The sequence below is a fragment of the Tetrahymena thermophila genome (assembly GCF_000189635.1).
Source record: "Tetrahymena thermophila SB210 genomic scaffold scf_8254558, whole genome shotgun sequence".
NCBI lineage: Eukaryota > Ciliophora > Oligohymenophorea > Hymenostomatida > Tetrahymenidae > Tetrahymena > Tetrahymena thermophila.
This window is the reverse complement of record NW_002476329.1, coordinates 21,372-32,913: the sequence shown is the minus strand read 5'-3', so window position 1 is coordinate 32,913 and position 11,542 is coordinate 21,372. Positions and strand designations below refer to the sequence as shown.

At 21.8% G+C, this 11,542-nt stretch overlaps 2 protein-coding genes across 2 annotated transcripts in view; both read right to left on the bottom strand. All coding sequences in view use genetic code 6, as the record gives it.

The window, feature by feature from the left end:
- Positions 1 to 483: 483 nt before the first annotated feature.
- Positions 484 to 9,727, bottom strand: TTHERM_001360490 (kinase domain protein; the record flags this gene model as incomplete). Its single annotated transcript, XM_012798781.1, has 21 exons — positions 484 to 573; positions 911 to 1,000; positions 1,343 to 1,432; positions 1,802 to 1,891; positions 2,233 to 2,322; positions 2,660 to 2,749; positions 3,171 to 3,260; positions 3,606 to 3,695; positions 4,045 to 4,134; positions 4,472 to 4,561; positions 5,076 to 5,470; positions 5,520 to 5,597; positions 5,646 to 5,704; positions 5,759 to 5,947; positions 6,257 to 6,647; positions 6,723 to 6,785; positions 7,249 to 7,530; positions 7,583 to 7,639; positions 7,693 to 7,745; positions 7,800 to 7,994; positions 9,295 to 9,727. Coding segments are annotated over 21 exons (3,095 nt in total), but the record flags the coding sequence as incomplete, so codon positions are not given.
- Positions 9,728 to 11,437: 1,710 nt separating this feature from the next.
- The window catches only part of TTHERM_01360490 (transmembrane protein, putative), a gene marked incomplete at both ends in the record, with an annotated part of 225 nt that continues 120 nt past the window's right edge, over positions 11,438 to 11,542 (bottom strand). Inside the window, one exon of the mRNA XM_001020704.3 lies at positions 11,438 to 11,542. This exon is cut by the window's right edge and continues 120 nt beyond it. Coding sequence (XP_001020704.3) covers positions 11,438 to 11,542 — 105 coding nt within the window.

The following is an 11,542-nucleotide window of genomic DNA, read 5'->3' as shown; positions in this document are numbered from 1 at the left end:
TAAACAAATTTTTCTATAGATCTTGCTTTTTATCAATCAATATATGAAGTTTTTACCTTAAATCAAGCGTCAAACTTGTGATATTCTTGCACTACGCTATTCCTGTGGCTAAATCTTTTGCACCCTATGCACCAATACTATTTCCCCTTTAAATATAAGAATAAATAATGAATTAAAAAAATAAATTTGGAGGAGAAAAGATTGTAAAAAAAGATTGCTGCCTTTGTTAGTATTTTAGTTTGTTTTTGAAGGAGTAAGTAAACAAATTGATTATTTTTTAGCTGAGTAGTAAGTATGTAAGCAAATAAGTATTTATGTATGTAATTAAGTAAGCAATCTAATAACTAAATAACAAACTAATTAACTAACTAACTAACGAAGTGACTTAATTAGCTCATCACTAAGTGAAAAGCGTAAATCTGCAAAATAAACAAATTTTTCTATAAATCTTGCTTTTTATCAATCAATAAATGAAGTTTTTACCATAAATTAAGCGTCAAACTTGTGATATTCTTGCACTACGCTATTCCTGTGGCTAAATCTTTTGCACCCTATGCACCAATACTATTTCCCCTTTAAATATAAGAATAAATAATGAATTAAAAAAATAAATTTGGAGGAGAAAAGATTGTAAAAAAAGATTGCTGCCTTTGTTAGTATTTTAGTTTGTTTTTGAAGGAGTAAGTAAACAAATTGATTATTTTTTAGCTGAGTAGTAAGTATGTAAGCAAATAAGTATTTATGTATGTAATTAAGTAAGCAATCTAATAACTAAATAACAAACTAATTAACTAACTAACTAACGAAGTGACTTAATTAGCTCATCACTAAGTGAAAAGCGTAAATCAGCAAAATAAACAAATTTTTCTATAAATCTTGCTTTTTATCAATCAATAAATGAAGTTTTTACCATAAATTAAGCGTCAAACTTGTGATATTCTTGCACTACGCTATTCCTGTGGCTAAATCTTTTGCACCCTATGCACCAATACTATTTTCCCTTTAAATATAAGAATAAATAATGAATTAAAAAAATAAATTTGGAGGAGAAAAGATTGTAAAAAAAGATTGCTGCCTTTGTTAGTATTTTAGTTTGTTTTTGAAGGAGTAAGTAAACAAATTGATTATTTTTTAGCTGAGTAGTAAGTATGTAAGCAAATAAGTATTTATGTATGTAATTAAGTAAGCAATCTAATAACTAAATAACAAACTAATTAACTAACTAACTAACTAACGAAGTGACTTAATTAGCTCATCACTATGTGAAAAGCGTAAATCAGCAAAATAAACAAATTTTTCTATAAATCTTGCTTTTTATCAAATCAATAAATGAAGTTTTTACGATAAATTAAGCGTCAAACTTGTGATATTCTTGCACTACGCTATTCCTGTGGCTAAATGTTTTGCACCCTATGCACCAATACTATTTCTCCTTTAAATATAAGAATAAATAATGAATTAAAAAAATAAATTTGGAGGAGAAAAGATTGTAAAAAAAGATTGCTGCCTTTGTTAGAATTTTAGTTTGTTTTTGAAGGAGTAAGTAAACAAATTGATTATTTTTTAGCTGAGTAGTAAGTATGTAAGCAAATAAGTATTTATGTATGTAATTAAGTAAGCAATCTAATAACTAAATAACAAACTAATTAACTAACTAACTAACTAACTAACTAACTAATTAACTAACTAACTAACAAAGTGACTTAATTAGCTCATCACTAAGTGAAAAGCGTAAATCAGCAAAATAAACAAATTTTTCTATAAATCTTGCTTTTTATCAATCAATAAATGAAGTTTTTACCTTAAATCAAGCGTCAAACTTGTGATATTCTTGCACTACGCTATTCCTGTGGCTAAATCTTTTGCACCCTCATCACCAATTCTATTTTCCCTTTAAATATAAGAATAAATAATGAATTAAAAAAATAAATTTGGAGGAGAAAGGATTGTAATAAAAGATTGCTGCCTTTGTTAGTATTTTAGTTTGTTTTTGAAGGAGTAAGTAAACAAATTGATTATTTTTTAGCTGAGTAGTAAGTATGTAAGCAAATAAGTATTTATGTATGTAATTAAGTAAGCAATCTAATAACTAAATAACAAACTAATTAACTAACTAACTAACTAACGAAGTGACTTAATTAGCTCATCACTAAGTGAAAAGCGTAAATCAGCAAAATAAACAAATTTTTCTATAAATCTTGCTTTTTATCAATCAATAAATGAAGTTTTTACCTTAAATCAAGCGTCAAACTTGTGATATTCTTGCACTACGCTATTCCTGTGGCTAAATCTTTTGCACCCTCATCACCAATACTATTTCCCCTTTAAATATAAGAATAAATAATGAATTAAAAAAATAAATTTGGAGGAGAAAGGATTGTAATAAAAGATTGCTGCCTTTGTTAGTATTTTAGTTTGTTTTTGAAGGAGTAAGTAAACAAATTGATTATTTTTTAGCTGAGTAGTAAGTATGTAAGCAAATAAGTATTTATGTATGTAATTAAGTAAGCAATCTAATAACTAAATAACAAACTAATTAACTAACTAACTAACGAAGTGACTTAATTAGCTCATCACTAAGTGAAAAGCGTAAATCAGCAAAATAAACAAATTTTTCTATAAATCTTGCTTTTTATCAATCAATAAATGAAGTTTTTACCATAAATTAAGCGTCAAACTTGTGATATTCTTGCACTACACTATTCCTGTGGCTAAATGTTTTGCACCCTCATCACCAATACTATTCCACCTTTAAATATAAGAATAAATAATGAATTAAAAAAATAAATTTGGAGGAGAAAAGATTGTAAAAAAAGATTGCTGCCTTTGTTAGAATTTTAGTTTGTTTTTGAAGGAGTAAGTAAACAAATTGATTATTTTTTAGCTGAGTAGTAAGTATGTAAGCAAATAAGTATTTATGTATGTAATTAAGTAAGCAATCTAATAACTAAATAACAAACTAACTAACTAACTAACTAACTAACTAACTAACTAACTAACTAACTAACTAACTAACTAACTAACTAACTAACTAACTAACTAACTAACTAACTAACTAACTAACAAAGTGACTTAATTAGCTCATCACTAAGTGAAAAGCGTAAATCAGCAAAATAAACAAATTTTTCTATAAATCTTGCTTTTTATCAATCAATAAATGAAGTTTTTACGATAAATCAAGCGTCAAACTTGTGATATTCTTGCACTAAGCTATTCCTGTGGCTAAATCTTTTGCACCCTATGCACCAATACTATTATACCTTTAAATATAAGAATAAATAATGAATTAAAAAAATAAATTTGGAGGAGAAAAGATTGTAAAAAAAGATTGCTGCCTTTGTTAGTATTTTAGTTTGTTTTTGAAGGAGTAAGTAAACAAATTGATTATTTTTTAGCTGAGTAGTAAGTATGTAAGCAAATAAGTATTTATGTATGTAATTAAGTAAGCAATCTAATAACTAAATAACAAACTAATTAACTAACTAACTAACTAACTAACGAAGTGACTTAATTAGCTCATCACTATGTGAAAAGCGTAAATCAGCAAAATAAACAAATTTTTCTATAAATCTTGCTTTTTATCAATCAATAAATGAAGTTTTTACCATAAATTAAGCGTCAAACTTGTGATATTCTTGCACTACGCTATTCCTGTGGCTAAATATTTTGCACCCTCATCACCAATTCTATTTTCCCTTGAAATATAAGAATAAATAATGAATTAAAAAAATAAATTTGGAGGAGAAAAGATTGTAAAAAAAGATTGCTGCCTTTGTTAGAATTTTAGTTTGTTTTTGAAGGAGTAAGTAAACAAATTGATTATTTTTTAGCTGAGTAGTAAGTATGTAAGCAAATAAGTATTTATGTATGTAATTAAGTAAGCAATCTAATAACTAAATAACAAACTAACTAACTAACTAACTAACTAACTAACTAACAAAGTGACTTAATTAGCTCATCACTAAGTGAAAAGCGTAAATCAGCAAAATAAACAAATTTTTCTATAAATCTTGCTTTTTATCAATCAATAAATGAAGTTTTTACGATAAATCAAGCGTCAAACTTGTGATATTCTTGCACTAAGCTATTCCTGTGGCTAAATCTTTTGCACCCTATGCACCAATACTATTATACCTTTAAATATAAGAATAAATAATGAATTAAAAAAATAAATTTGGAGGAGAAAGGATTGTAAAAAAAGATTGCTGCCTTTGTTAGTATTTTAGTTTGTTTTTGAAGGAGTAAGTAAACAAATTGATTATTTTTTAGCTGAGTAGTAAGTATGTAAGCAAATAAGTATTTATGTATGTAATTAAGTAAGCAATCTAATAACTAAATAACAAACTAATTAACTAACTAACTAACAAAGTGACTTAATTAGCTCATCACTAAGTGAAAAGCGTAAATCAGCAAAATAAACAAATTTTTCTATAAATCTTGCTTTTTATCAATCAATAAATGAAGTTTTTACCTTAAATCAAGCGTCAAACTTGTGATATTCTTGCACTACGCTATTCCTGTGGCTAAATCTTTTGCACCCTCATCACCAATTCTATTTTCCCTTTAAATATAAGAATAAATAATGAATTAAAAAAATAAATTTGGAGGAGAAAGGATTGTAAAAAAAGATTGCTGCCTTTGTTAGTATTTTAGTTTGTTTTTGAAGGAGTAAGTAAACAAATCGATTATTTTTTAGCTGAGTAGTAAGTATGTAAGCAAATAAGTATTTATATATGTAATTAATAAAGTACTCTAATAACAAAATAACTTACTAACTAACGAAGTGACTTAATTAATCTATTTTTTTCTTTTTTCTCAATTTTAAAATGTTAATTAAATTTTATGAATTTAAAGCAAAATTGAGTTGAAGGAGAAAAATTTTCAAAAAATTTTTTTTTCTCTTTAATTTAGATTTTATGTTATTTAAATAATTAAGCTAGTAAATATATAAATAATTTACTTACTTACTTTTATAAGATAATTATTAAAGGGAAATTATTATCAATAAAATAATTTAAAAAGAATAAAATTGATCATTAAAATATTAAAAGTACCAATTTAAATAAAAAAATTACCCTAAATCTATCGTAACAATATTGTAATTTTAAATTTTATTCAAATCCTTTAGAGAATCAATTTCTATAGTTTCATTTTGCTCTATTTTCTTATCGTTTTGCATCAAAAGAGATTTTTATAGGATTTATTTCATTTCTTTTGAATTTGAAAAGAATATTTTATCTCTTTTTTGTACTATATCATAAAGAGATGCCCTTTAAGCACTATCAGAAACAACAAGAAGGTTAATAAATTTATAAATTTCTGAATTTTTGTTAATTTAAATATTAGATTTTTCGAAAGGCTTATCTAACTACTATTGTGTCATTAAAGCGAAAATTGAAGTCGTATTCGTCTTTAGATCTTAATAATTATCTAATAAAGCTAGCAATAACCCTACTGAATATGAATCAGACTAAAATAAAAAAATAATTTAAAAGTTAATATTTTTTATAAAAAAGTACTTTCTTTGTATAAGACTTAAGTTCATTATCCTATTTATTTAGTATTTCAGGAGCTGAATATCCTAAATTTCCTATGTGCTATAAAATATTTTTAAAATTTAGAATAAATGTAATAAAAAAATCTACTTCTATAGTTTGAATTGAATCTTTGTTATCTGGAATCTAAGCAGATAAACCGAAATCACCTTTAATTCAAAAGAGGAGGAAAAATAAATACTTCATGAATAAAAATAATTTACATAATTTTATTTCGGCTTATTTTCCATCTAAATAAACCAAAAAATTTTCTGGTTTAATATCCCTATGAATGATATTAAATTAGTGAATATAATTGACAGAATCTATAATTTAGATAGCCATTTAAAATTTGTTATCTTCATTTAATTATCCATCTTTGTTTTATCTTTCAAGATATTCATCTAATGAACCTTTTAGAAAATAAACATTAATACGGAATTAAATATATTTTTTTTAAATTATTTTTATATAAATGAATGTTTCTAAATTAATTAATTAACTAAGTAATCAATAACGAAAGTATAAAAATTATTTTTATAACTTATAAATTAAACTTTTTATTTTTAAAAAATTTAAAAAACGAATTAAATACTTTTTGGTTTAAAATTTATTAATTAATTTTTTTATTTATTTAAAATTGGACTTTTATTTGAGTTTGAATTATTTAATTGAAAATTAAATCCTAAATTAAAATTAATATTAATAATTTAATAAATTACATGAACATTTTTCTAATTCAAAGACTGAGTATCTATCAGGTCCTAACTTATTTTCTATTATATAGCTATCATAAAGCTATACCACAAGTGGCTCTTTTAATTTCTACATAATACTAATTTCATTTTAGATTAGTTATTCATCTTCTATTTTTTGTATTTTTAGCACTATTTCTTTGTTATCAAGCTTGGCTTTTTTAGTAGCTAATACCATTCCAAAGCTTCCAAAGCTAAGAATTTGAAAGTTATTTGAATATTTTTTATGCTCATATAGACTTTTCAGTAGATTAGACAATATTTCCACTTTTGTAAATTGTGTTTGAAAATCTTTTTGTTTAATTTTCGATATGGTGTTATCAAGAATCTACTAAGCTTGCTGGTCAAATTAATTATCCTTTAAAATTAATAATAATATAATTTTCATTAATTTGTATTAATTATAAAAATTTAAATTAAAAATAATTTTTACCATATCTTTTTATTGTTGATTAATTCTATCAAATATTTACTGTGCCTATTTAGGTATTTGTTCCTTATATTATAAAATTATTTATTAAATTCAAATATTCCAAAAAAAATAAAATCAATTTTTGTTATTTTATGAAATTAATATTATAAAAAAAATGATTATCAAATAAAATATATTTTTTTTATTAACTTGAAAAGAAAAACAAAAATTTAATCAAAAATAAAAAGGAATATAATGTTTTTTTATATAATTTATATAAATTTATTTGATAATTTTAGATGTTGTGTTTTTCATTTAATAATAAAAAATTTTAAGAAAAATAATCTATTCTTATTTTATTATGCTTATAACAATATTTTTATTTTATTCAATTTATTAGAAAAATAAAATATTTTTGTTTTGAATTGCATTTTTAATGCTTTTTTAAGATTTAAAATAAAATTTAATTAATTTTACTAAAAATTGAAAATTAATATTTTAGAATACTCTAGTATATTTTTAAATTAATTATAAAATATTATATTACCTCTATAATCATAGAAGTCAATACAAATTTCAATGGTTAACCATGCATTTAGATGAGTTAAGATAGTAATTCTCCTGCTGTAGTCCTGTCTAAATACCTAGGCTTTAAGCATATCTAAGCGATCTTGTATATATTAGAATTTGTATCTATCTAATATTTTTCTTTAGGTATATTTTCTCCATTGAATAGCTAATACTTTATTTTGGTATCTATCCAATTTTCATTTAGAGTCTTGAGATTGTCTAGTTCTAATAAAACGAGACCTAGTGAAAAGAGATCTGACTATTCAATTAAAATAAACTTCAAAAAATTATACAACATTTTTATTAAAAACCTGAATTCTAGATTTTCCTTCTTCCACTTCTGGAGCAAAATATAAATCAGTTCCTTTCTGAAAATTATTAAAAATATTGAAATTAATTAAAATAATAATTAAGTTTTAACCTTAGACATGAAGCTTTTTGATTTAGACACAGCTGATGCAAAGCCTAGATCACCTGAAATTATAAGGTATTATTAAAAAATTATATAATATAATAAAAATATTATACAAAGTTTGATTGAGAAACCATACTCTTCAGAAGGACAAACAAGGTAATTTTAAGGTTTGATATCCCTGTGCATAATATTTTTGACATGAAGGTTATTCAGCCCTTCTATCATTTGAATAGCTATTATTTCCTTGATCTCTTTAGGAGGTGGAACTTACTATTTTCTGAGGAAATCAAAAAGCTATTTGAGATTTTCTAGTTAATTATTAAATTTAATTAATTATAATAAGTAAGTTCAAATTTTAATTTAAATAATTTTTATTTTTAAGTCTTTAAATTTTAAATTTTAACATTTATTTACTAATATTTTTTATTTTTTAAAAACATAGAGAAAAATTTAAGTTTTATCTTTTAAGAAAAAATAATTATTTTGAAATTTAATTTATCAGTTTATTTAATATTGTAAGAGTTAAATTAAATTTATTTTGAATATTCTTTTTTCAACCTATTTAATAAGTAAAAGATCATTTTTTTAGTTATTTTAGAATTTCAAGAGAGTAAAATTCCTTTTTAATTTCGAATAGGTGATGCTAATTGATATTTAATTAAAATTAATTGTGGGAATTGTATAATTTAAAAAAAATTAGATTAAAAAAATGGATAATTTTTATTATTTAAATAAGAAAATAAAATTTAAATTAATTAACTTCAAAATTATTTATTATTATGTTTCATTTTTTAATAAATTTGTTTTTTTAATTTAAAAATATTAAATTAAATTTAAATTGTTTTATTTATTTTAAAATGAAATCAATTAAATTATGTAAGTTATAAATTAATTAATTTCTTAAACACTGCTAATATTTAAATTTACCTTTGAAAGTTAACAGTAAAAATAAAGGCTAATTAGATATTAATTAATTTAATTATTATTTTAGATAAAATTAATAGGTTTATTTATTTAAATTTTATAAAATTTTAAATTATTAATTAAAAATTTATTTAAAATAATTAAAAAAAATTTTTTAATTAAATAATTTGAGGATTGTTAAAATTAATAATATAAATTAAAATTTTTAAATTAAATATTTTTTTTAAATTAAATATTCAAAATATATTTTTATAAAAATTAGTTAATAAAAATTTAATTTATAATATTGGGAAAATAGATTATAAAATTCTGATTAATTAATTTTCTAGAAGGTTTAATTAAGAAATTTTACAAAATTTGATGAAAATAAATGAAAAAATCTTAATTGTGGGGAATCCTAAAAAATTAATTAAAATTAATGTTATTATAATAAATAATATAATTTCTATTACAATTTCTAAATTAATTAAATCAATTTAGCGCAAATCTAATTTTTTTTAATTAACCTATCAAAAATCAAAAAAGACTTAGAAAAAAAAATAAATTACCTATTTTTAAAAGGATGATGCGTAAGCCATGTCAAGTTAATAAAAAGTATAAAAATATCTTATTTTATGTATTTTCACATGTTTAAAAAAAATGAAAGAAAAAAAAAATGGATGAAAAAATGTGATTTTTGTTTACTCTCACAAAGCTCCATTTCCATGACAAAGAAGGATTTGACTCCAGTTTAAACAATTATATTGTTTCCATCTTCATCTTCATCTTCTTGTTCTTCCATTAAATAAAAGCAATCATAGACATTTACTAAAAATTATGATTGGCTAAACTTTTGAAGCATTTCATACTCTTTTTTCAATGATTCGATGCCATTATTATCCTCTTGGTTTGAGCTCCCTAAAAATTTGAGAGCAACTTGGCGATTTTGCTTAGAATTGTAAGCCTTTAATACAAGAGAATAAGCGCCACTGCTTAAATACTCGAAATTTTAGAAGTATTTTTTCTAGCTGAAGATCAACTTGACCAATTCCTTAATTGATGGCCTTTAAATTAAGCATTCTTTGAAGATTTTACTTGAGATAGTTTCGAATAATTCTTTTTGAACTTTCTTAGACATTTTGCTATTCACTTTCGCTATGCGACTGGGGTTGCTAATTGGAGTACTGACTTACTTAAAGTAGGCTGAGGGGTTTGCTTTTTTATTAAAAACAGATGTTTTTTGTGATGTAAAATTTATATATGCAGAAGTCCCTTCTTTTTTAGTATATAAAGGAAAAATCACCTTAATAGTTACAAGAAATAAGAAAAATTCGCTTATCAGTAAAAATTGATTAAAAATCAAGAAGAAATATTAATTGATTTTCAAATATACTAACAACTTTTCTATTTTTAGTACAATATTAAAGGATAAGATACAAAGTAATTTTAACAAAATTCTTTTATATTTATAATATTTATTTTATAAAGTATGTATCTTTTTTCTAATGTAAAATAGATAGACACATATTAGTATAATATAAACATTATTAATGAATAATAATTTTAAATTTAGACTGCGCACATACATAACCAAAAAATTTACCCAAAATATAAATGTTTCTAGTTTATAGATAGATTTTGTTTTACAAAAGTTAGAGTTGGGATCAAATCTTTTGTTAATTTTTAACTCTCGCACAGCTTGACAGTTTTACTGTAAGTTTTATGATATTAATTAAATATAGGTAGAAAGCAAAAAAGACTAAAGATCTTTAAGGATATTTTGATTATCTTAAAAGATAATCAGAATATCTTTTGAATTAATCAAAGTGCCTATTCACTAATCTACAAATATACTAATATCTTTTTTATTAAAAACTAATTGATAATGATTAAATTGATATTTATAATAATATTGTCTATTTAATTTAAATAATAGAATCGCTACTTAATACAAATAAAATATTTTTTATTATATCCTAAACAAAAAATTTCAAATTAAAATTATTGTTATTATAAAATAATAAATAATTCTACTTATTTTACTATTTATGATAAATTAATTTTATTTTTAAAGCTAAAAGAAATTTTTATGAAATCTTTTATTTAATTTAAAAATAATTTAAAAACTTTTAAAGTCATTTTTTAACTCTTAACTAAATATTTTATATGATAAATTATTCTAAGAACTAAGCGCTAATTTATACGGCATGATCATTTTTGCTTTATATTAATAAAATATATATAGTTTATAAGAAGTCTTTAAATTATGCAATTTTGTTCTATTAATCACTGATTTTTGTATTATTATTTATTGTAATTAAATATAGACCAAATATGATAATTTTTCATTCAATCAAATAATAAAAAAATTCTATAAAATTTTTAACTTAGAAAATATTTTAATAAAAAATTTTATTGAAATAAGATAAATTTATCCTTATTTTCTTACAAAAAAATTCAACAATTTTGATTATTAATGATACAATAATAATTTATTAATTAATAAGCTCATGCTAAACATTTTTGAATGAAATTAGAGTCTATTTATTTACTTGAATACTTTTTTAGTTTTTTATAATTGGAATGATAAATATGTAAGATTATTCATTACCTTTGCTTTGCCTTTAATTAATATCTGGAGTAAAATAATACAAATTGGTGAGGATTTATCAGATTATTAGGACTTGTTTGAAAAATATTAATTAAAATCTCTGTAACAATCACTAATCATTAAGAATCTAAATAATTACAAAAATGTAAACATAATTATCATTTTGAAATAAAATTCTTGTTTCTCATTTCTTGATTGTACAAAATATTTTAGTTACTTGTTAAAATTTCTGACTTTTCAAAGAATATTTTTAGGAATTTATTTTAATTTTATGTTTATTTTTTTTTTGTTGAAATTTGAGTTCATTGATTTTTTTTAGTTGAAATATGAGTTCATTAAAAT